The 27,260-nt window shown below is 38.1% G+C and overlaps 1 protein-coding gene across 2 annotated transcripts in view; it reads right to left on the bottom strand.

Annotated features, from left to right (window-relative positions):
- The window catches only part of COL19A1 (collagen type XIX alpha 1 chain), a 349,939-nt gene extending 323,692 nt beyond the window's left edge, over positions 1–26,247 (bottom strand). Inside the window, exons 1-2 of one of the 2 annotated variants that reach the window (XM_045498677.1) lie at positions 25,913–26,247; positions 11,742–11,868 (exon numbers count right to left, since the gene is read on the bottom strand). In XM_045498677.1, coding sequence (XP_045354633.1) covers positions 11,742–11,868; positions 25,913–26,107 — 322 coding nt within the window. In that variant the 5' untranslated portion in view covers positions 26,108–26,247. Of the gene's footprint in view, positions 1–11,741; positions 11,869–24,889; positions 24,996–25,912 lie in introns of those variants that run through there. The other variant, XM_045498678.1, reaches the window with a different exon arrangement.
- Positions 26,248–27,260: the final 1,013 nt, after the last annotated feature.

Genomic DNA, 27,260 nt, shown 5'->3' with positions numbered 1-27,260 from the left:
TTTCTTAAGGGGACACCGAAAGCACCAATTACAAAAGATTGATAAATTGGAATTCATTAAAATTAAAATATTTATCAAAGGACATTAAAAGAGTGAAAAGGAGCCACAGACTATTGCAATATGTCTATCCAATAACATATCATAACCAGAATAAACAAGAACTCTCATAAATCAAGAAAAAACGACTAAAAACTCTGTTTCGAAAACTCACAAAAAATCTAAACACTTCACAAAAGTGAAGATCCACGTTCCCAACCTACATGTGAAAATGTGCTCAACATCATTTGTAATCTAGGAAATGCAAAGTAGGACCACGATCAGATCCCACTAAATGGCTAAAAATTAAAGAACTGACAGCACCAAGTTTTGATGAGAATGTGGAGAAAAAGAACTCCCCCACATGGTTTGTGAGAGTGGAAATCAATGCAACCACTTCAGAAAACTGACAGTGTTCACTAAAGCTAAATACACATGAACTCTATGACTTGGAAATTCAATGGCCCAAGAAAAATGAGCATAAAAAATGAGTGTAAATATCCCTTTTAGAAGAGAATATTCATTTGTAGCATTACTCATAATAAGATAAAAATGGAAACCCAAATGTTCACTGACAAGGGAATAAATGAATAAATTGGGGTATATACAATGAAAAATTGTATACAATAAAAAAGAATAAACTTCTGACACATGCAACAACTTGAATGCATCTCACAGATACATTATTAAGTAAAAAGAATACCATTCCCAAAAGAATACAGACTGTATAATCTCATCTATATGAAGTTCAAAAGACTGTACAACTAACTAATCTACGTCAGAGTACTGGTTACCTTGGTGGGATATTACCTGAAAGAAGATAGAGGAAAGCCTTCTGGGGTTCTGGAAACGTTCTATAATTTGGTCTGAGGGGCAGTTACACATTTGTCTAAATGTGTATGTAAAAATTGACACAGATGTCTAAATGTGTATGTAAAAAATTCACTGCACTATGCATCTAAGATTGACGCTTTGTATGTGTAGTACCTCATCAACATGAGGAAAACAGCATGTCTGTAAGAAACTAAGCTAAAAATGATTCCTGCAAAACAAAACTGAAATTCTAATCAAATTTTTATAATGAATTTGAATGACTATATGACTGTAATAAACGAGATTAACTTTAAACTCTCCACAACATATGTAGGGAAAGCCCAACAGATGATTGACAAAACAAATCTCATGACAGCAGAAAGGGAGTTTCTACTATGATACTTTCATCTTAAGGGGTCTGTTGGCCTACCACCAACTTGGAAACAATACATGTCTGTCTTAAATTCTTCCAAAGACTTAATTAACATATGATGATGTCAAAGTAATAAACCTGTCACTTTGAAATGAACGGAATTCAACATTTCCAGCAATATTCATGAAAGTAAGACTCCACTAAAATCTTTAGTTTATGAAAATCAAATGTAGCTTCATATATTTAGAGCATGTGCTTTATTGTGAAAACCTGAACAAAATAAAGGAAAACCAAATGTTAATTATTTGGGGGTAAGATTCAAGGTGCCATCATCTGAATGCATGAGTCTTAGGGATCCATTGCATACAAATGGCAAAGCAGATGTGGCTCTCACAAGTTGGCTGTATTATTTTCTATAAATATTGACACATATATTTTAAAATTAAGTAAAGCACACTTTTTGAGTGAATGTGCATATACCTTAAAGAACAACTGATAAGATACAAATGTCATCCCAACAGGTAGACAGAGAAGAATCATTGCAGCAGTGTCACTGCAAAGGCTCTCTGGAATGTTCCAAAAGTAATTACTACTAAAATTTCACCATGAAACATGCACTACTTGGGGACCCTTAATCGACAGACCTTTTGAAGAACAAATGCAAAGGTTTTTGACAAATTCATTCTAAGATATTGTTAGTGATTATCAGACCCACCTTCCTCCTGAACTGGCTTGAAGGACCTGGGCAGCTCACAGGATCGGAAGGATATTCAAAGGAGGGCGTCTAGGTCTGATATGGGTAGATTATCTAGATTGTACCTTGATTATGTACCAAAAAATACATACTTTTAAAAAAATATTTTACTCTCCTATCTCTCTAAAAATTAGAATCCTGAGGACCTAAGAACAAATTATTCATGAAAAGTTAGACAACTTTGCCTCAGATCACCTAGTGACTCAATGGCGAAGTTGAAATAAAACCCATTTCCTATAAGAAATAGGTTCTTTCCTAAGAAATCAGACAACTTTTTCTCTGTATTGAACACTGCTTCTTAAAACCACATTCTAAACAAAGTAAGAGTATCTATGACACTCCATTCTTTAGTAGAAATGCATTTTGTTCAGGCTCTCAGTTTCAAGGGTGCTTTAAAAAAAATCCCTTGTTCCCTTAATCTCTAAATCCTTATACTGTGTTCCTACCTGCTGGCTGAGCCTTCCATTATATTGCTAAGTATTCTCTTTGAGATTAGTTCACCTGTTTTTTGAAACCTATATTTCCTATCATTGTTCTGGTATTTATTTTCTATACCTATTCAAACAAAAATCTTTAGTTTAATATAGTATTCGCTGAAGACATGTTGAGTTCGGCTTTCTCACTTTTTTTTTACTATTCACTGAAGGCATGTTGAATTACTTCTTTATCCTCTCAAACAACTAAGAAGCCTAGCTGGTTAAAACCCATTCTTTTAATTTTTCTTTTTTTTTTCGGCTGATTTAATACCTAAAAGATTTGTGTGTGTTGCTGATGTTCATACTGCAAACAGACTAGTCACTCTCCATGGCCACAAAGGCCTCTGGCCTTTGGGAAAAGCCAGGAGGCAAGGTTATTACTTACGCACTACGAAGACAAAAAGAACAGTCAACATTGGAGGCATGATGAAAAATAAATATAAATGCATTCTGTTACACTTCTTACAATGTGTTAAAGATTCTTAATATTAAGCTATTTATATACTGCCTTACTGATGGCAAAGAAAGAAAATATATAATTTGTCTAGTGGAAATATAAGTTATATTTTAACTTTGCTAAAGTGCACGTTTCCACACATTTGTATTTAAATAACAATGTATTTAAGGTATAATATGACATCACAATATTCACCTGTCAATTATAGAAGTCTTTAGGGAAGACATGTTACTCAAAGATATACTTTCATAAGCCTACCTGTTCACGTTTCTGGGAAGAGTCCTCTAGGGCAAGGGTCAACCATCTCCCAAGAAGTCTCACAGGGCAGTATTTATTGCTTTGGTGAATTTACTAGATCCCAAGGTCTAGCCTTTGATCTCACAAAGTTAGAAATCAGATTTTAGGGGGCACCTGGGTGGCTCAGTCGGTTAAGTGTCCGACTTCGGCCCAGGTCATGATCTCATGGTTCGAGGATTTTAACCCCACGTCAGGGTCTGTGCTGGCAGCTCAGAACCTGGAGCCTGCTTCGGATTCCTTGACTCCCTCCCTCTCTGCTCCTCCCCCGCTCACACTCTGTCTCTCTTTGCAATGAATAAATGTTAAAAAAAAAAAAAAAAAGAAATCAGATTTTGGTAACATACAGAGCACAGATCCATTTCTCAGTAGTAAATGTGCCTTCACCTCCTCCTCCTCATTCACCTGATTATAGTCTCCTAGTCTTTCTTGTTATTTCTGCCACCTGCCAAGCATGCCCCTTCCTTGGGACCTTGGTATATGCTTCTTTCCAGGTGTTCACATCCCTCAGTCTCGCACAACTTTCATGTCTCTGCTTAAATGTCCCTTCATGAGGGCAGCCTTCCCTGCCCACCCTATACATAATAAACAACCTCTCCTCCTTCATATCATGTAAGATTGCCAAATACAGAAGGAAACCAAAACAGGATGCTCATTAAATTTGAATGTCAGATAAATAACAAAGATATTTTTAGTATAAGTATATTCCATGCAATGTTTGGGACATACTTACACTTAAAAAATTCATTATTTATCTAAACTTCAGATTTAACACAGTGTCCTATATTTTGTCCGGCAACCCTGCTCACATGCTAATACTCAGTGAGGCCAGGTATGATGGTAGCATGGATTAAAGAGGTGACAGTGGAAGATGAAAAAAGGGGAAGTAATTGAGATGCAAGAATCAACATAACGTGATAAAGGACTGAATGTAGGGAGGAAGGAGAATTGGTTTACCTAGCTGTCTGGGTAAAAATTTAGTTTCTGTAAATGAGTCCCGCTTGAGGAAGAAAAGATTTGTCAATGAATAAATTAATCTGTGGTGGAAGAGAGAAGGAGTTAGAAAGCCTAAGTTGGGGGCGCCCGGGTGGCTCAGTCAGTTAAGCATCCAACTCTTGATTTTGGCTCAGCTCGTGATCTTGAGGTTCGTGAGTTCAAACTCTGTGCTCTCAGCAAAGGAAACAACCAACAAAACTAAAAGGCAACCAACGGAATGGGAAAAGATATTTGCAAATGACATATCAGACAAAGGGCTAGTATCCAAAATCTATAAAGAGCTCACCAAACTCCACACCCGAAAAACAAATAACCCAGTGAAGAAATGGGCAGAAAACATGAAAAGACACTTCTCTAAAGAAGACATCCGGATGGCCAACAGGCACATGAAAAGATGTTCAACATCGCTCCTCATCAGGGAAATACAAATCAAAACCACACTCAGGTATCACCTCACGCCAGTCAGAGTGGCCAAAATGAACAAATCAGGAGACTATAGATGCTGGAGAGGATGTGGAGAAACGGGAACCCTCTTGCACTGTTGGTGGGAATGCAAATTGGTGCAGCCGCTCTGGAAAGCAGTGTGGAGGTTCCTCAGAAAATTAAAAATAGACCTACCCTATGACCCAGCAATAGCACTGCTAGGAATTTATCCAAGGGATACAGGAGTGCTGATGCATAGGGGCACTTGTACCCCAATGTTCATAGCAGCACTCTCAACAATAGCCAAATTATGGAAAGAGCCTAAATGTCCATCAACTGATGAATGGATAAAGAAATTGTGGTTTATATACACAATGGAATACTACGTGGCAATGAGAAAGAATGAAATATGGTCTTTTGTAGCAACGTGGATGGAACTGGAGAGTGTGATGCTAAGTCAAATAAGCCATACAGAGAAAGACAGATACCATATGGTTTCACTCTTATGTGGATCCTAAGAAACTTAACAGAAACCCATGGGGGAAGGAAAGGAAGGAAAAAAAAAAAAAAAAAGAGGTTAGAGTGGTAGAGAGCCAAAGCATAAGAGACTGTTAAAAACTGAGAACAAACTGAGGGTTGATGGGGGGTGGGAGGGAGGGGAAGGTGGGTGATGGGTATTGAGGAGGGCACCTTTTGGGATGAGCACTGGGTGTTGTATGGAAACCATTTTGACAATAAATTTCATATATTAAATAAATAAATAAATAAATAAATAAATAAAACTCTGTGCTCTCAGCATGGAGCCTGGTTGGGATTCTCATTCTCTCTCTCTCTCTCTCTCTCTCTCTCTCCCTCCCCCACTTCCCCCCCACACACACACACTCTCTCTCTCTCTCTCAAAATAAATAAATGAACTTAAAAGAAAGAAATGTTAAGTTGGAAGTGCCATTAAGAAATTCAAATGGTTAAGTTATTGATAGATAGAAATACAGGCATGGAACTCAAAACAGAGGTCTAGTGTGTGAAGTAAATTTGGGAGTACTAGAATATAAATCACATTTAAAGCCATGAAGACGGAAGAGATTACACGCAGAATGAGTTGAGAAGAAAAGATGGGAAAGGACTACCTCCTGAGAAATCTCAACATTTCTCTCCCTCATCCATTTTTCTTGCTTTATTTTTCCTATTTCTTCATATCTTCAGAAGTACACATTCAATACATTATGGAGCTATTATTGCCTGTAAAATCACAATTAAAATCTGTCTAGCTGCATAGATATTCTATTTATCACTCTTCTTTTCTAACATGCATTAAAGAAAATTGTTTTCTTTACTTTTAGTAACAAAACCTATAACACAGCATTTGCCTCAAGATTAGAGTCGGGAACGTGAAAAGTAGCAATTTACCCAAGAGACAGAATTGGTTTCTTTTCTTTTCATAAATGGAGCAAAGAAGAACCTTTAGGTGTTTCACACTTTTTCTAAAAAAAGACTAAAACAGACTTCCCGTTGGACTGCAGGGGAAGCAGTCCTTTTTATTTTATTGTTATGGGTTGCCTGCAGACCCCTATACATTTCCTACTTTGACAATATCTTTGAAAAGGATTACAGAGTGTCCCAGGTTTGGAGAAAAACACTGGTTAATAAATAATAGGTAAAGATCGTTGGACCAGAATATAACAAAAATAATATGGAAAAGTGACCAAACATGAAAACAAAAAAAGTGAGAACACAGCTATTTTAACAGAAAAGTCACAAAAGATCACAAAATCCTTATAGCATCTTGTGGGTTTGTCATCGTTGTTGTTGTTGCTTTTAAAACAAAGCTGTTCCTCCAAAGAATACCTGGTTAGGACCTATAATATTTATTTATAATTGTGAAACTTTCCTCCACTTTAAAAATTTAGGAGGAGGGGCGCCTGGGTGGCTCAGTCGGTTAAGCGTCCGACTTCAGCCAGGTCACGATCTCGCAGTCCGGGAGTTCGAGCCCCGCATCGAGCTCTGGGCTGATGGCTCAGAGCCTGGAGCCTGTTTCCGATTCTGTGTCTCCCTCTCTCTCTGCCCCTCCCCCGTTCATGCTCTGTCTCTCTCTGTCCCAAAAATAAATAAAAGTTGAAAAAAAATTTTTTTTTAATTTAGGAGGTACACAGTATATTTGTCAGTTACATGGCACCACATTGAACATGAGGAATTCTTAAAAACCACAAAACCCTCCATACGATAGCACACTTTCCACTCTTGAGTTTAAGAGTGCAGTGTGTTTCAATTAATAAAAGCCAAATTTCAGAATATCAGTTTTTCCTTATAATTGATAGTAAACTAGCTTTAAAAGGTATATGTGTATGGTCTAGGGCCTAAGTTTATAATCAATTCCATCTAGACACTTAACATGATGTTTTACCATAAGTAAAAGAAATGGCATTCTATCATCTCTCCTTTTATCAAGTCTGGTTTATTTTTTGTTTTGTTTTGTTTTGGGGGGGATGTTTCTTTGCTGCATTTCCTTACTCTGTTCTTCTGTTTTTATTATTTTTGATGATAACTCAGTACTTGGCCTTAGACCAGATTTAGAAAAGTAGAAGAAAAAGAGGAACCTTTAATTACATAAACATAATACATAAACTTCTATCACAGTGGAAAGTTTTAAGAAAATTTAATGCAAATTTTAAGATCTACACAATGTATGTTTTTAATACAATTCTCTTCTCTTTAATATGATCCTCTTTTGACAACTGAGCTGAAACTGCCACATTCAAATTATTTATCTACAATATGAAAGTATATAAATATGCCTTAACTCATAATCTCAATGTAATAGTAAAACTGATAAAAGAATAAGAAATACTGAATTCTTAATGGCTTCAAGATTTTAAAATTCAAGTTGTATTGCATCTTTCCATATTACTCTTGAATTCCATCCCAACTGGAACAATATTCCAAGCATCATTAAATATAATATAGAGTTAAAATAAAGCAATTAAAAGACTCAATTTATCCTTCGTATATTTAGGTTTAACAGTAGACTGTTGACAACTTCACAGACTCCAAAGTTGAAACCTTAGCCTCTCCCTCAGATTTGTTATATTTTATTTTTAGATGTAATCACTTCCCTCCGGTAAATGGTTAGTGACCACACACACAGGTCCGTACATGAGGAAACTAAAAAGGGAACCTTGCACTGTGAATCAGAGACACAAGACACAAGAGCCCCCTGTCAGGCCATGCCCAGCGTGTCATATTCTTCAATAATCCTTATGACAGTGCTGTGCAAACATTTTCAGTTAATGCAAATGATACCTGAAGTTAAGCAATTGCCATGGCATGTTCAGTATGTGTTGCTTCAGGAGCACCTTCTACCAAACAGCCTGATAAAAATCAACTCTTAATTTTTGTCTGTATTACTTTCTCTCAGTGCTTCATGTTATGTGAATCTTGTTAAGAGTTCAGATTAATTCTGAATTCACACTCCTTAGGAAAATCTTTCAGAAAGATAAATTTGGTAAAGTTAATTGGACCAGAATATATGCATTTTAGTAGTCCTACATACAATAAATAGAACCTGGTTAAAGAATTGCAATACCATGGGGCACTTGGGTGGCTCAGTCGGTTAAGTGTCCGACTTCGGCTCAGGTCATGATCTTGTGGTTCGTGGGTTCGAGCCCTGCATTGGGCTTTGTGCTGGTGGCTCAGAGTCTGGAGCCTGCTTCGGTTTGTGTCTCCCTCTCTCTGTACCCCAACTCCCGCTCGTGCTCTGTCTCTGTCTCTCCCTGTCTCTCAAAAATAAATAAACGTTAAAAAAATTAAAAAGAAAATAATTGCGATACAAAAGCTGCAAAAGCAAAACATTCAGGAGAATTCCAAAATGGGGAAGTTTCAGTAGTGTAAAATGATTAAGTTCTAATGTTGCTGCACAACATTGTGCCTATAGTTAACAATACTGAATTATATATACACTTAGATATTTCTTAAGAGGGTAGATGCCATGTTGTGTTCCTACCACGGTTTTTTAACTTAAAAAAGTTACTAAAGGCAAAAATAACAAAAAATAAAGAAAAGAAAAGAAAAGAAAAGAAAAGAAAAGAAAAGAAAAGAAAAGAAAAGAAAAGAAAACCTGGTAGGTAAGATGCAAGATAACCAGCTAAGAAAGACCAAAAAAAAAGACAAAAACATCAGTTAATACTCCCAAAGGTGAGTATTTCTACAAGTGTTTTCCTTAGACATATCATATTACATTCATGTGGGGAGTCTGTTAAAGAAATTAATTGCTGAATCCCACCCCAGCCTGTCTTGCATAATGGCAATCTCAGAGTGGGATTTAGGAATCAATACCCCAGATGATTCTTGGTCAAACTAAAACTGGAAATTGATTTATTGTAGATCCTTCAAATCATTATTATTGTTAAAAGCATTGATTATGCACTAGCATATCCCTAAAACTGTGTCCATCTCAACCAAAGATTCATTTTCCTTTCTAACCAAAGAAGTCTTATCCTCTCCTTTTAAGTTGCAAATTGTATTACCTACTAATGCTTCTGAAAAGGAGGGAACAAACAAAATAACTAAAATTAACAACTCAGGCAACAGCAGATGTTGGCGAGGGTGCAGAGAAAGAGGAATCCTTTTGCACTGCTGGTGGGAATGCAAACTGGTGCAGCCACTCTGAAAAACAGTATGGAGCTTCCTCAAAAAATTAAAAATAGAACTACCCTACAACCCAGCAATTGCACTACTAGGCATTTATCCAAGGGATACAGGTGTGCTGTTTCGAAGGGACACATGCACCCCCATGTTTATAGCAGCACTATCAACAATAGCCAAAGTATAGAAAGAGCCCAAATGTCCATCGATGGATGAATGGATAAAGAAGATGTGATATACATATACAATGGAGTATTACTCAGCAATCAAAAAGAATGAAATCTTGCCATTTGCAACTACATGGATGGAACTGGAGGGTATTATGCTAAGTGAAATTAGTGAGTCAGAGAAAGACAAAAATCATATGACTTCACTCATATGAGGACTTTAAGAGACAAAACAGATGGACATAAGGGAAGGGAAACAAAAATAATATAAAAACAGGGAGGGGGACAAAACAAAAGAGACTCATAAATATGGAGAACAAACTGAGGGTTGTTGCAGGGGTTGTGGTAGGGGGATGGGCTAAATGGGTAAGGGGCATTAAGGAATCTACTGAAATCATTGCTTCACTATATACTAACTAATTTGGATGTAAATTTTAAAAAATAAAAAATAAAGTTAAATAAAAAAAAAAAGAAGAAGATGTGGTACATAGATACAATGGAATATTACTGGTCAATCAAAAAGAATGAAATCTTGCCATTACCAATAACATGGATAGAACTAGAGTGTACTATGTTAAGCAAAATTAGTCACAGAAAGACAAATTTCATATGACTTCACTCATATGTGGAATTTAAGATACAAAACAAATGAACATAAGGGAGGGAAGCAAAAATAATATAAAAATAGGCAGAGGGACAAAACATAAGAGACTCTTAAATACAGAGAACAAACTGAGGGTTGCTGGAGGGATCTTGAGTGAGGGGATGGGCTAAATGGGCAAGGGGAATTGAGCAGGGCACTTGTTGGGATGAGCACTGGGTGTTATATGTAGGTGATGAGTCACTGGATTCTACTCCTGAAATCATTATTGAATTATATGCTAACTAACTTGGATATAAATTTTAAAAAAAAAGGAGAGGGCATAAAGAAATTAAGAGTCAAAACATCATCAGAGTGAACGCCCCTTGCCCTATGGACTTCCTTTTGCCATGAGTCACTTCTGATTTATTTATCACTGAGGAAGGAAAGTGTTTTCCCCCAAAAAAGCATGACAGCCTCAGGATATCATTGATACAGTGGCAGAATATTCAAACTTTCATGTGGATTATTAGGAAATGCACCTCCTGATGAATTAATATAAAAATCACAAAGACTGGGACGCCTGGGTGGCTCAGTCAGTTAAGCGTCCGACTTCAGCTCAGGTAATGATCTCACAGTCTGTGAGTTTGAGCCCTGCATCAGGCTCTGTGCTGACAGCTCAGAGCCTGGAGCCTGCTCCCAATTCTGTGTCTTCCTCTCTCTCTGTCCCTCCCCTGCTCAGTCTCTCTCTCTCTCTCTCTCTCTCAAAAATAAATTTAAAAAATTTTTAAAAAATCACAAAGACTTACATAACATTAAGAGATTAAGATTTGTTATATCTTAGACTGTTTTTATGTGTGCTTCAAACTCAGAAGTCTCTACTAGAGCGTGTTTATACCCCTTAGCAATACTTCTTAAAGATATAGTCAAAATAGTAGGCACAGTAAGACTCATAGTTTCAGAATGCATCATCATATGTGACCACCGTCAGAATACATTATATGTGATCCTTTGCATAGGAGAGTTGAAGTGTCTCTTTCCTTAGCAAATGGCTTCTCTAGTGTGTCTAGTTTGACTTAAAAGTACATCTAAATCAGTAGTTTATACATACTCAAAGTTCAAGAAAAGTTTTCCAAATTAGGCATGTAATTATTTTTAAAAATCAGAGATGAGAGTAAATGTTTCAAACTGCCTTCAAGCCCTTTGGAAATATTTGTGAAGTTGATAATTTAATAACTGCAAATAAATATCTATTTAGTGCTAAGTGCTCTAACAACTGTTCATCTTTTGTACATTTCATCTGAGACACTATAAAACTTACTTAAACTACATTTCCTTTTATATCTCCTAGTTTTCACTTTTCCCTAATTAAGATTAGACATGTCCCTGGTTAATCCTAATTAGTGATAGACATATGTACTTCTAACTTATGACAAGGAGTAAAAGAAGAAAAGTACATGCAGAGAATCACACACATATATTTATATTTGTAAATATCAATGAAAGGAAGGAAAGGCTATTTAGACTAATATAATATGAGAAAATGAGGTAATTTTAGAAATTCTCAATGTGCAAAATTAAAGGTCAATGAGAAAAAAGAATGAATTTATTTTGTACTTGTAGATTTAATCTATGGCCTCCTTAACCCCAACAATTTACTTCGATGAGTTTTAAAAATAACCTGAAGACTATAAATAACATTTGGTGACTGGACAAAAGAGGTGGCCTGGATACCTGACTTGTCCCTGACCGTCACGGAAGTGGAAGCAGGAAGCAGAAGCATTGCCATCCAGAGCCAAAGTTTCCAAGAGCCAGCATGCCTCATTGTGCCTCGAAACCATGTGAACAAGTGGCTGCAGGTCTGCAACAAAACAAAATACTGGAATTGAGCTTACAATTCCTTTCATCATTACCTCTAGAAAATCCTCATCACCAAAGAGAACACAATAGATTTTTACACTACATAGAATTATATAATTGGATATATGATTATATATGTAGTTATACATAATTTATCAATATACACCTTAGTGTGTATGAAAAAGTTCCAAAAATATTTTCAGATTACTTCCTAATTATCAATGTCCACACAGCCTCTTATAACTTAAATTTTCTCTTCTTTTCATGTGTTTTTTAAAGCTATACCACTTTAAAATGATTTTATGTATGCAATTTAGAAATATAGACATATAGGGGCGCCTGGGTGGCGCAGTCGGTTAAGCGTCCGACTTCAGCCAGGTCACGATCTCGCGGTCCGTGAGTTCGAGCCCCGCGTCAGGCTCTGGGCTGATGGCTCAGAGCCTGGAGCCTGTTTCCGATTCTGTGTCTCCCTCTCTCTCTGCCCCTCCCCCGTTCATGCTCTGTCTCTCTCTGTCCCAAAAATAAATAAACGTTGAAAAAAAATATTTAAAAAAAAAAAAAAAAGAAAAAAAAAAAAAAGAAATATATATATATACACATATATATATACACACACCCACATATATGCATACACATATATATGTGTGTGTGTATATATATATGTATATATATATATATAAATGTATATATATATATATATATATATATATATATATATATATATTTCTAAATCCTGGTAAAATACACCTAACATAAAATCTAAAATCTTCATCACTTTTAGGTAGAATTAAGTACCTTCATATTATTGTGTAATCATCACTATCATCCATAATTTCTCATCTTGCAAAACTGAGACTCTATAACTATTGAACATTAACTCCCCATTTCTCCCTCCCCAATCCTTGGCAACTACCACTCTACTTTCTGACTCTATGAATTTGATTACTCTAGGTAACTCATATAAGTGGAATCATACAGTATTTATCCTTTTGTGACTTCATTTCATTTAGCATAATATCCTTAAAGTTCATTCATGTTGAAGCATATGTCAGAATTTCCTTCCTTCTTATTTTAATTTTTTAAGTTTATTTATTTATTTTGAGAGAGAGAGAGAGAGAGAGAGAGAGAGAGAATCCCAAGCAAGCTCTGCTCAGCATGGAGCCAATGCAGACTAGATCCCACAACAGTAAGATCATGACCTGAGCTGATATCAAGAGTCCAGTGGCTAACAGACAGCCACCCAGGAGACCCCAAAATTTCCTTCCTTTTTTAAAGCTGAATAATATTGCACTGTATATATATATACCATGTTTTGTTTATCCAGTCATCCACTGATGTATACTTGGGTTGCTCCTGCCTTTTGGCTAATGTGAATAATGTTACTATGAACATGAATGTACAAATATCTGTCCAAACCCTGTTGTCAATTCTTTTAGGTACATACCCAGAAACGGGATTGCTGGATCATATGATAATTCTATTTTTAATTTTCTTAAGAACCAACATACTGTTTGCCATACCAGCTGCACCATTTTATATTCCCACAAACAATGCACAACAGTTCCAAATTCTCTCCATCCTCATCAACCTTATTATTATCTTTTTAATAGCAACCATCCTAATGGGTATGAGAGGGTATCTCATTATGTTTTTGATTTTCATTTCCCTAAGGATTAGTGATGTTGAAGGTCTTTTCATATGCTTATTTCCATTTGTATATCTTCTCTGGAGAAATGCCTATTAAATCCTTTCCCCATTTTATAATCTGGCTATTGTTGAATTGTAGGAGTTCTTTATATATTCTGGATATTAGTCCCTTTCAGACATATGATTTGCCCATATTTTCCTCCTTGTTGTGGGTTACGTGTTCACTCTCTTGATTGTGTCCTTTGCTACAAAGAAATTTACTTTTATGTCATCCAATTTACCTATTGTTCTTGTCACCTGTTCTTTTGGTGTCATGTACAATGGATTTATATTTTTACAATATAATCTTATTATTCACAATTCTATTTTCTCTTCTATATATTAGTGTTACACATTTTGTCTTAACTGATGTTACATTTTCTATAAACATAACTATGTTGTTACTGGGAGGAATAATCACTGCTACTGGAGTGATTACTATACATACATGTGAAAAGCAATCTTTCCTTATGTTTAAAGAAAAGAATGGATATATATAATTCCTGCCTGAGCCTACCACTGGCATCATATTTAACATTAATGTGTTATCATCCATAACCATTTGTTTTTCTAAATATAGACTACTACTTTATAGGTATTACAGTAAAAGATTTAGTAAGCAGAATCCCTAAAATGGAAAACTTAAATATTACGCAAATTAATTTTTATAGTGAAATAACATGAAAATAAACTGTAAGTAAAAATATAATGGCTCCTTCAGTGTATTTAACAATTGCAGTATTATTAGAATAGCTATTCTAAGACTTCTAAATATGCAAATAATATTGAATCATGTATTTGCCATCATTTAAATTTTATTCAAGAGTCAAATATAAAAGAATCCATCACACCAATGTCTAAATGTTGTCAGTACACACTCTAGAAAAAAACTAAAGTTATCATCTTTGGTATTCTGCATGTGCCAAATACTCTAAGATCAGCACTTTAAAATTAATTCAAGATTTTAGATATTTCTGGATGAATAGCTAGAAGTAGCAATTGCAACACTAAAATCGTGTGTGGTTCTAAATATCAAACAGCTGGTTTTATGCCTTATTTCTTTTAAACTCTTTCATCTAGATATAGTCTTAATCCTCATATGACTTTGCAAACTTATCCTGTTATTTCAGTTAGTAGCTGTTAAAGCAATTAATTCTATTTCAAATAAATGAACTCAAAAATACTAATTTAATTATCAGAGATCCTTGATTTTTTTATTTTTAACCACGAATTTTTTTATCTTCTAGACATTTTTGTTACTTAAAGGGGTTTCAATTACTAACACACAGACAAGAATAAAAGAAGTTTTACACTACTATAGTCATTAAATATTCAATAAAAAATTACCATGCAAATAATCTTCAGGTACATATGAATTAAATCAGAAAATTTTACCAAATATTTAAGCAGAAATTATCACTGACCTTTCATTTAAAAAATTTTTCAGAGAATAGACCAAGAGAACACAGGTAAATCATTAAGGCAGCAAAATTATTACAATATACTCAACAATGATATTGTAAGAAAGAGAAAATTACTGGCAAATCTCTTTTGAACACAGATGTGAAACTGTCAACAAAATTTTAGTACAGTAGAGGAAAACATCAACAAAACAAAAAGGCAACCTACTGAAAGGGAGAAGATATTTGAAATGATATATCTGATAAGGAGTTAATATCCAAAATATATAAAGAACTTATACAAGTCAACACCAAAAAAAAAAAAAAACCCATAATTTAAAAATGGGCAGGGGACTTGAATAGACATTTTTCCTAAGTGACTTCTATTAGTTGATAAATTAGCAGTGTAGTATAGAGATTAAAACCATGGCTTATGTCTGGGCTTTGCCACTTATAAACAAGTTATGTAATCTCACTAAGCCTTCATTTATTTACCTGAACACTGATAATAACACTAGCAATAAATTATTTAACAACTGGGGAAAGTATAGTAGAGGTCCTTGAACATATTAAGTATTCATACAAATTACCTACTATTATAAGTGTTTGCTCTACATATTCATAAATAATAATAAAAATTGGGGGTTCCTGGATGGCTCCGTTAGTTAAGTGTCTGACTCTTGATTTCAGCTCAGGCCATGATCTCAGGGTCCTGAGATCAAGCCCTGTGTCAGGCTCTGCACTGAGGGGGGAATCTACTCCAGATTCTCTCTCTCTCCCTCTCTCTGTGCCCCTCCTCCACTTATGCATGTGTGCACTCTTTCTCATAAATAAATAAATAAATAAATAAATAAATAAATAAATAAAATAATTAGTAAAAGTTGTCTCCTCAGCCTGAGGTTGATAGTGATATTTGGACAATGGGAAAACATCAAAGCACCCATAAATTTATGTTCATTGAAGCTTTGGTTCCTCTTACTGCAACAAAGACCCAGAGAGCTATATAGCCATATGTATATTAACTCAATCTTGAGGTCTCCCAACTGTTTCCTTGAGTCACTCAGAGGTTCATAGCACTTAGCTTCAATCTCATTTATGCAAAATGCTTGAAGAATAAGATGTTATGTTTAGTTGACTAAATGTCCTAGTTATTGATGAATTGCCATTCCGCCCTCTAATGAAATGCCTTTCACCAAGTTCAGCAAGAACTTGAGAGAATTCTTTGTTCTCCCCATTTAATTCAAATCTTGGTGGTACTTCCTATAGCTGACTACTCCCTCCTTGAAATCTTCATTCTCATTGGTCATCCCGGCCCTCACACTCTCTGGGATTTCTCTCTAAATCCCTTCTCAAACCTTTTTGCTACCTGATATCTTAATCCTGGGATCTGTGGGCCTTCCCCACCTTGTCTTTATAATGTCTCTTGAGGTGATCTCACCATTTCTTGGCTTTAAACAGTACCTGTCAGATGAATCTAAAATTTGTATCCCCAATCCAGTCTTCTCTGAACATTAGACTGTAGCCAGCTGCCTATTCTATATTTCCTCTTAGATGGTGCACAAGACACCTGTAATTTAATATGTCCAAGTTAAATGCTTGATTCTCAACCATAACTTACTCTTCTCATGCTCTTCCCAGTCTCAATTAGTGCCCATCAAAATGCTCAAACCAGGAACTCAAGCATCACACTGATGCTTCTGTCTTCCTTATCACCATCTCCCACATCCAAACAATCAGCAAGTCATATCAGTATTACCCCATACCCATCTCAAATCCATCCACTGCCCTCCATTCTTCTGCCATAATCCTAATTCAGGTTACCCTGGTGTAGATTCCTCAACAACTTCCTAACTCATTTCCCCTCAAATCTGCTATCAGCTTCTGGCCATATTCACTCACTACATGGCACAGGAGAGCTTTTCTTAAAATAAAAATTGAATCACGTCACTCCCCTACTTTAACCCTTTAAATCGTTTCCCATTGTACTTTACATGTAATCCAAAAGCCTTTCTATGGCCTTCTAGGCCCTGAGTACTTTAGCTCCTACTCTCCTCTCCAGCTTCACTTGGTACTGTCCTCTTCACTGATATCCTATCCCTCAAATTCCCATGTTCTTTCCAACCTCAGGACTTTTGTGCATGCTGTTTCCTCAACCTGGATCACACTGGGTCCTGTTCATCCTACACCTCTCAATGTAAATGTTACTGGGTGGAAGAGCTCTTACCCGACAGGTAAGTGTCCTTGCCCCATTATTCTCTAGCTCAGACAATTCTGTCTGTGGACATATGTTTATTGCCCCCACTCAACTCTACTCTCCCTTGAAGGCAGAGACTATGTCTGTCTTGTCCATCACCTTATCCTCAGCAGCTAGCATAGTATCTGTGAAAGTAGGGGCTCAATAAACATTCTTTGAATTAAAATAAGTAACAGAATGCCAATTTCCAAATCTTAAGATATAGAAAAACATACTTATCTTTAAATCTGTAGTGACAATAATTTAATCTTTTATAATTCATCAAGCATTTTAAGATCTTATAATATTTCAAGGATCATTACCATGAACATAATATCTATACGTACATTTAATTCTTTTTTTTTTTTTTCAACGTTTATTTATTTTTGGGACAGAGAGAGACAGAGCAAGAACGGGGGAGGGGCAGAGAGAGAGGGAGACACAGAATCGGAAACAGGCTCCAGGCTCTGAGCCATCAGCCCAGAGCCCGACGCGGGGCTCGAACTCACGAACCGCGAGATCGTGACCTGGCTGAAGTCGGACGCTTAACCGACTGCGCCACCCAGGCGCCCCACGTACATTTAATTCTTAATTTTTCTCTTTTTAAGCTTTTTATTTTAATTCCAGTATAGTTAACATACAGGGTTATATTAGTTTCAGGTGTACATCTCTTTGTACATTTAAAACATGTTTACTATTTGAGGTTTCTATTGTTTTGATCCTGATTAAGTACAGATATACTCCCTTCCACTAGGAACATTTTTTTCCCACTAGGAACATTTGAAAAAAAAAAAAAAAAACTTAATAAAGGTCTCAAAATAAATCCTTGTATATGTTAAAACAAAACACCTTTTCTAGATCCTTAACCTCTGCTTCAGGCAGTTGCAGGGTGGGAAAAACCTCCCTTAGGGTCTTTCTGGACCTCTCCTCCAGATCCTTCTCACTGTCCCCAGAACCCTCAGGCTACTTCTTGCTGCTCTGGACCCACCTCCAGTGCCCTCCAGGAATTCTCAATTCTGGGCTTTGTCCACAATCTCCTCCATCATCAAAACTTCCCAATTTTCTATTTTGTCCCCTCAGCTAGATGACCATCAAGATAGTTTGATAAATTTATACAAGCCAATGTTGTCACAATTTAACTTATTGCTCTTCCTAGGTAAGATTTAAATGTTAACACAGACCTTCAATGCTGTCCCAATGGACTGCCCAATGAAGAGCCTCAGAATAACATATGTGGATATGGATGTTACTAAAGGCCTCAAATCACTTTTTTCAAAACTTGTACAAAGATGGCTCATGATACATTTTAAGAAGGATGTGGGGAATATTGATTACACATGTTCTCATTTTCTGAAGCACAATTTCTTTTATATGTGTATTTTTTGAGAGGCAGGCATGTCTCTTCCTAACACTATCACATTATAGGACAAGAGATCCACATATCATATGTCTAAATATATGAAAGTTAAAAATAAAGCTAATACGACTAAGAAGAAATATGTTTTTTCCTTTTATCTTGGCAAGTATACCTTCACAAAGACTTGAAAGCCCAAGTCAAGTTTGGAATTGAATACAGCAGGCTTCAAGGGATTAACTAGACTCTGGCCTGGACCAAAGCTCTTCCCTCACTTTTTCCCATTCTTGGCTTGGTCTGCACCATGAGGGGCCTCACCTACATGTATGGGAAGATACCAATACGTCTAAGCTCTGTCCATAATACCTGCAAGCAGTCACTCCTTGATACCTGCTTGGGCCTAAGAGTGTTCCCACCAGTGACTTGGTTTGCCCCTGGAAAGACGAATCCAAGGAAGAGGTCTGCCAGGTCTTATAAGAGGACTAAGGGTTCTTTGGTCAAGGAATTTCAGGATCTTGGGTTCCCAGAGCCTCAACTAGCAGCTTGAGCTTTGTGTGGATGGGTCCCCTTATATCTGTGGACTCCTAACCCTGAGAGCAGAAGCACATCCAGAGCAAGGCCACATAAGGGCCTTCCAAATTGTAAGGCTCAGAGCAGGGACCTTGTTGCCTGGGCCTAAGGAGAGTACAGAAGACAAGTACCAGGCCCTCATTCTACAGATATGAAGCATTAAAGCTCATAGAGAAGATCCCAGAGCCTGAGATACAAGTCCAGCTCTTCTTCACTAAGAAGCCAGTGCTGTTACACCATGATGTTTACTATAAGGATGTGGGATAGACCTTTAACTTCCCTATATACTTCCTTTAAATTTGTAGCTATTCTTTATCAAGATGCTAGCCAGATCCTGGGGGGTGCCTGGGTGGCTCAGTTGGCTGAACAACTGACTCTTGGTTTTAGCTCAGGTCATGATCTCAAGGTTCATGAGTCCAAGGCCCACATCAGGCTCCCCACTGTTGGTGTGGAGCCTGCCTGGGATTTTCTCTCTCCCTCTCTCTCTGCCCCTGCCCTGATCGCTCTCTCTGTCTCTCAAAATAAGTAAATAAACTTAAAAAAAAAAAGCTATCCAGATCCAGGCTGTAGTTCTTTCCCAGCACTACAATGTACCAAAGTTCTAAGTGTGAGTATTCCAGTACTGCCAGTCTTGAGCAGACAACAGTGCCGAGGAGCCGATGAACCGTCTAAAATCATCCAGATAGCCCTATCTATAACCTATTTCCCAACGCTATGACAACAAAGAGATAAAGACCGACTGAAGGTCTGGCTATGACCTCTACTTCTAACCCATTATTCTCACCATCCTTGCCCAAGTGGAATAGTTTTGATACTGGTTGGCATAAGGCAATTTAAAAAGGAGTCACTGTCCTTTAAATTTCCATTATTCAGCTCTTGAAATCCTGTAGGGCAACTATGGCACTGAAAATATTTTAATTAGGACATGAATTTTTTTATTCCTTATATATTTTTGAGAGAGAGAGAGAGAGAATGGAAGCAGGGCAGTGGCACAGAGAAGGGGACAGAGGATCCTAAGTGGGCTCTGTGCTGCTCAAACTCTTGAACTGCACCATCATGATCCCAGCTGAAGTTGGATGCTCAATCAACTAAATCACCCAGGTCCTCTAAGAGATGGATTTTTAAAAATTCTTTGTCAGTCTAGATTAATGTACACAGAGCATAGAAAAGACAGAAAAGAGCAGTGGAAAACCTTAATCTTTCATTCCATCCATACAATGAGATTCCTACTATGTGCCACAGGGGATATAGTAGTCACTGGGGATACAGCAGTGAGCCAAATAGGGGAAGTCCCTGGTGTCACTCTGGTAAGGGAGACCAAAAATAAACAAACATACACATCATCTTTGAAAGACAGACACTAGGAACTAAAGGAAAGCAGAGTAAATAGGATGATGAAATAGTAGGCTTGCTAGATAAGACGGTCAGGGGCTTCTCAGCACAAACTTTTGAGTAAACCAAACCAAATCTGCCTACAGAACATGAATCATTTTATAATGCTCATTCTGCATCTTTGAAATTTGGTATTAGGTAAAGAGTCTGAGTGTTAGAGTTAAGACATAAATAGAAAATAACACGGAAAAGACAAGTGAAAGAAGAAAAAGGAGAAAATAGAAAAGAGTACTGATTCACTTTATGTAGGCTGTTAAATGAGCAACACATTTCAACTTTTAAAAAAGTAAGTTTGATTTGTTACATGACTAAACCCATGTTCTCAGGGCATTCATTACAAAGAGAAATGCCGTGTGACTGGGTAGGGGTTTGATTCTTAAATCAAACTTCTTGACTACCCTCCAATATGCCTGTACATAACTCCAAGAAAATCTGGCTATAGTGTTGCGAAGTCACAGATCTTTTAAATAAGCAAAAAAACAAAAACAAACAAAACAAAACAAAACAAAAAAACAAACAAAAAACAGGTGTTAACACATCTGTTCTTTTACCAATCTTTAGAATCTATCTTTAGTGAAGCTAGAGCAGAGTCTATCAACTATTAGAGAAAACCAGCTGAAAAGACATGCCTATAGAGTTAAATTCCAAGCCAATAATAGGGCAAAAAATCTCAACATCTTAGGACTAGATTTAGCATTATTTCATAATTTCATCAATAATGAAATTGAAGTTGGTGTGCAGAAGTCGGATGCAGCTTAGGCAAGGTTTCTGCCCTTATTACAATCTACAGAAAGCTCTTGACCTTTGTATTTTAATTACAGGCATCCTTTTTACCTTAATAATCTGAGTTAGACATTTCAAAATCCACTTTAATTCATTCTTTACCCCTCCCATATCAAATCTCTATCAAGTCTATCAAATCTACTTTTACAAAGTTCCTTTGAATCCATACCAACTTATTCATCCTCACAAAAACTGATTTACTTCACGTCCTTACCATTTCTCATCTGTAAAAGTGCAGGAGACCCCAAACTAGATTCCTCTGTTTCAGTCTCGTTCCCCTTGATTCTATATCCCTACTGCTCAAGACTTCTATTTCCATAACAGATCTAATCACTTTAGGGCTCTGCTTTTTTGAAGTCTCCTGGTGGTTTTTCATTGGCTATTCCTAAGGGAACCACTCAAGACTCTCTCACCATTAGTGGAGTCCTCAACTCATCTGACCAGTCTCATGGCCTGCTACCTCCTTCCAAACAAACTCCACTCCATAAAACCCTTCACAATTACCCCACATGTGCCAGGCTTCTGCACATGCAGTTTTGGCTGTTGGGCTATCTTTCCGTTTTCTTTCCAACTGGTGATCATTTATTCTGCCTTCCACATGCAATTCAAATGCCATATCTTCTATGAAGTCTGCAGGAACCATCACAGAGTTCATTTATTCACTGTCTTGCAATCTAATAGAGTTCAGTTCCCACCTCTGCTTCAGCACAGTCTATACTGCACTTTAATAACTTAGGTACATTCCGTCCCCCCTCCATACTGAATATCTTACAGAAAAAAAAGTGTCTTATCATTCGTGTTTTGTTCAAACATTAAATGATGTTTTAACACTAGTAGTTAGTAGGTACTCGATCAATTTGTAGGAACACAGTCTAAGGCAATACGTTTCCAAAATTAAACAAATGAAAGGTTCAACCTGTTAAGTAATATATGCAGATATGGACTTAACATTTACAGAAAGATAGGGGGTGAAGAATTACAGACCAATAGAAAAAAATTACTAAAAGAAAGCTCAGTGAACATAAGTTCAGTTATTTAATGAGACGCACAAAACATACTATTACTGAATTTCTCTTCCTTCACAGAAAATACATTCCCTGGTTCTTTTTTTTTTTTTTTTTTTTTTTTTTTCAACGTTTATTTATTTTTGGGACAGAGAGAGACAGAGCATGAACGGGGGAGGGGCAGAGAGAGAGGGAGACACAGAATCGGAAACAGGCTCCAGGCTCTGAGCCATCAGCCCAGAGCCCGACACGGGGCTCGAACTCACGGACCGCGAGATCGTGACCTGGCTGAAGTCGGACGCTTAACCGACTGCGCCACCCAGGCGCCCCATTCCCTGGTTCTTAATGTTTATAATCCTCTAAAGCTGATCAACTCTACCACATTTTCTCAAAATTCTGTGTTATTTCTCCTGTCACTTCAAAACTAGCACCTACTTCCAGAGGGTCTCCAAACTCAGGTCCCCTTTAAACATGCTTAACTGATTCTTATCATCCTCAACAACTTGTTTGGTTAATTGATATACTTCCCTGAAATATCATTGTCTCCATCAACTTTTTTTGATACCATTCTCAACTTCCACCATTATGAGTGACCTACATTTTTTTGGATATCAATTCTTTAGCTCTGTTTCCACAGATATATCTATATCAACGATCCAATGCCACTTAAAATTTTAAATTAACATATATATTTCCTTATCTATCCAGTTGTCCTAATTTTTCCATCTGAAGGGCTCTATGACCTAATAATCTTACAATCTCATAATTCCTTTTGATTGTTTTCAAAGAGGTATCAGAGATCCTTTGGGCCTCACAAATATCCTAGTATTCTACTAGCATTCACCCTCTTTCTATCAATTTCCAAATTTAATACGCAACTTCCTCATCTGATTATATCACTACTGGCCTACAAACTAACACCCCAAAGAGCCCCTTGCCTCTCAGCCTCTCCTTTCCAGTCTCTCCCTGGCAAGTGTTATCTGCTCTCCTCATCTCCGGTTTCATTCCAGCTTGGATTCTCTGTCTTACCAGGCACATGACTGCTCACTCCCACCTCTAAGCCTTCACACATGCCATTCCTTCTGGCTGGAATGCCCTCTCTCTTGCTCTCTTCTGCTAAGCCTCTTTATTCTCTGCCTCTTTAAGATATATGACTTTAATGCAGCCTGCCCTGAATAATCCAACTCCAATCCCATTCATTCTCTTTTTTCGAAGATCCTTTCCAAGTTATATATTAGCATCTCTCTCTAGTCCTACTAATTTTTCATTTTCCACTTGAATTTGTAATTATGATGCCACTTAGCCTCACAACTGTGGTTTCTATCTCCATATCTTCTCTTGCCTCTAAAACCATCCACTGTCTGTACCCACTGGGCATTTCTACCTGCTCCAAAAAAATGAACTACAATTTCAGCGAGAGAGATTAAACTGAAAGAATATAAAGTAGATGGAAATTTTCCATTTCTGGAGAATACCATGGGCTTCCTTCTGTTTTAGATGGTTTCCTTGGATGACAATGATTCAGATACAGAGATAATGTCCCAACTGTGATAATAATCACATTTGCTTTTCTTTCACCTTTTTGCTTTTTCTCTGGCCTTTTCATATCAGGTTCAGGCTCGCTCTGCTGCTCTATCACCACACCTCCACCCTCCTTTCCCAGGAAACCCAACTTAGATTCCTTACCAGTTTGAGAGCTCAGGCCGGACAAAACCTCATGGAAGCACCTGCCAGTCACTTTCTCCATTTTCTATCCCCTAGAGAGAGAATGAATTTTTCCACCCCTGGCGATTGCCTCCTTCTTTTCCATCCTGAAGACATATTCCCAGTCAAAGAACCCTGTCAAGCCTCCTCAGGAAGAGATTTTAGGTACGTGTGCACCATCTGAACAACTAAACATCTCAGTTTCTCCTTGGCAGGCACATACCAAAAACCTCTACTTGAGTCCCACTACAGCTCTCTCCTCACACCCCAGTAAGGAGATGCTGAGAGACCACGCGTTTGATAAAGTGGTGTTTGTTTGTTTGTTTGTTTGTTTGTTTGTTTGTTTGTTTTAATCTCTTTAAAAAACGGCAGTGCTGCTTGGTTTGGATTGAGAATAGCAAGCGCCATTGCTCTCTCACTTTTTGTTGGGGTAGGGGTAGGGAGAGATGTTGGAGTGGTTTTATTTCATTCCCTCCATTATCAAGCACATATAAATTCCTCCTGAGCGTCCCAACCATCCTCCCACCTTGTTTCTCCTCAGATTTCTCCTCCAAGCAGAAAACGGGACCAATCAGTCTTGCAACTGTGGATGCAACGAGGCAGCACAAGTATTTCCTTTACCCTTGCACTCCCCAACCTCAAGCTGGGGCTCACCATCACTCACTGCTGCAATTCCTGGATGGTTCCATTAAAACTCTGCGCATTCTCGGGTTCTGGGTTCTCCTCTTTTTGATCCCCAGCCCACTGTCCCCTGAGGCTGGCAGTGAGTTCTGGTACCCTGTCCTCTCCATTTCCCCACCTCTCCCTGCCTCTGGGGCTCCTGCAACCTGGCCAGCCCACCGCCGACCCGCCTGCTCCCTCCCTCCCTCCCCCTTCCCGGGACAGGTTTCGCTTACGCGCCCGCCTGCTCAGAATGAGCTAGCGTGCCCGGCGGCCGAGGCGCGCTTGGTTCCGGGCCAACAAACTTCTTCGGGACCCTGCAGTGCCCTAGCGGGCTGCGCGGCGCCGCCTCCCTCCTCACGGCCGCGGTGGCGTCGGCGCCGGCGCGCTGACGGCGGTGGCGGCTGGATCTCGCAGCTAAGGCGGCGGAGGTGGGGGCCGCGTTCTCCGAGCGCCGGGACCTGGACGTTCCCGCGGCGGTGGCGGCGGCGGCAGGGACGGCGAGGACGGCGGGGACGGCGGCGGCGCTCGGTCGGGCCGCGCTGCGCATGCTGCAGGGTAATGAAGGAGCAGCGCCGGACGCCTGGAGGCTGACCGGGGCTGGGGGAGGCCCTAGTCCCGGGGTCCCCGCCCGCGCAGCCCCTGGAAGCAGCACTTGGGAGAAATACCCGCATGTCAGATTAAGTAACCCCGGGCCCGAGAGCTAGGCGCCGGAACCTCGCGTCTGCCAGTTTACACCCCTTAACTGTCTCCTGGTTTCCAGTGGGTAACGTCTCTAGACGTAGACCAAAAAAATACGATCTAACGGCATGAATTTCTATTGAGTTTATTTGTTTTGTGCATTTAACCCCATGGATATGTTCTTCTGTCTTTGATGTCTGTTCTCACCCGCATCAGCGGTGCTGGTAGCTCTCCTTTACAAACACTCATAGCCAGAAAAATCACCTAGAACTAAAGTATAACGCATAAAGCCTGCATTATGTGAACATCTGAGCACAAACTACATCATATATAGCATATTAAAGTGGCCGTAGCGTTCCAAACGTTTTTGTTCCCGTCGTTAAGCCACCTATGGGAATGCGTAATTGCAGGTGTGCATTATTTATCCACCAAAACATATTTACATGTGTAGTACAGTTTTTACATTTTCTTGAAAAGCAGATGCACGCAAATGACCAGAAACACGAGCAGATGATATAGAACCCGCATGTGTGCGAGAGATCAAGGGAAACGGCCGGTGGCAAAGCTGCGCAGCTTACCTTGAATGTGTGTTTGAGCCCCTCAGAGGCGCAGTGGAGTCCGGCCAGGGCTGCCGCACCGCCGAGGAGTGGCCCGAGTGAGCTCCCTGCGAGTGGGGAAGGGGGACGCATCTCTGCCCTTATTAGTCTCTCCCAGTGTGACCCTCCCACTCGACGAGGACGAGGACTCCGCAAGACAGGACTCCGCCAACTCATGCACAGGTTTTCCTTAATTACAACATTGTCGCCTTAGAGCTAGGAATAATGACTTCCAGGTTTTTGTTTTATTAGCAGTTTCACAGAATGACTATTGGAGGCAGGTGCTTAGAGTTTCTCACTTTGATTATGAAATGTCTTCAAAGTATTGTGTGTGGCATACATTCACAGGTAATAATTGGCTTCTTAATAGTTGAGCTAAAAAAAGATATCATTTGTGTATCATTTTTCACTTTTATGTCAGTTTATTTAAAGTTAATCAAGAGAGTCTGTCTGCCTTCTAATCATGTTCATGTGTACAGGTTTGTGTGGTATGGTTTGTCTCAGAGTTCATAAAAGTATTTTGTGATTTTAAATATTATGTCTTTCTGTGGATTGGTGCTATAAATCCTGGGTTTTGAACTCTTTGGGATCTCTGGACATGTGAAGGTAACATTTTTCTGCAGATCTCTGTGTAGGTATTTGTGGGTGTGTGGAGAGTTCCATATCTATCTATCTATCTATCTATCTATGTGTGTGTATATATATGTATATATATATTTGGGTATATATACTAGGTATACATGTATATTTGAAGGCATATATACATATATGTATATACATACTGTGTGTATGAATACATATACATACATATATATATATATTTGAAAGAAAAGTAAAACCATTATAGAATTCAGAAAAATAATCAGGCATTAGAAAACAGATAAATCGGTTTAATCGTCTTTAGTTCAGTATTGCCATATTGGGGAAATAATATAAAATATGTTATTGATGCATAATGGTGAAAATCAGTAAGCTTAAAAGTTACCTTAAACCATAGAAATATGCTTCATGTGTCAGGGCTCATAAATCAGGTAACAAATAAAATCTGGCTGGCAAAAAGTAAAAATGTTAAGAAAAATTTTAGGAAATAGCCCATTTCCACTTCATTGAAGTCAAACTATTAAAGAGTCAACTTTAATAGTGGTTTTTAAACCTGTCTTTCATTGTAGTCCAAATACCTGCATTTAGTTGCATCCATAGTGATGCAAACCATGTTTATAAGGCTAAATTTAAAACCTCTTGGTATGTTTCCTTCTAGTGTGATTTTCATCACTAATTTTTGGTTGACTGTGGAAAGAGGCCAAGGAGGGAGGATATCACATGAGTCACG

Source organism: Leopardus geoffroyi, chromosome B2, assembly GCF_018350155.1.
Source record: "Leopardus geoffroyi isolate Oge1 chromosome B2, O.geoffroyi_Oge1_pat1.0, whole genome shotgun sequence".
NCBI classification, from domain to species: Eukaryota; Metazoa; Chordata; class Mammalia; order Carnivora; family Felidae; genus Leopardus; species Leopardus geoffroyi.
This window is presented reverse-complemented; position numbering and strand designations above follow the sequence as displayed.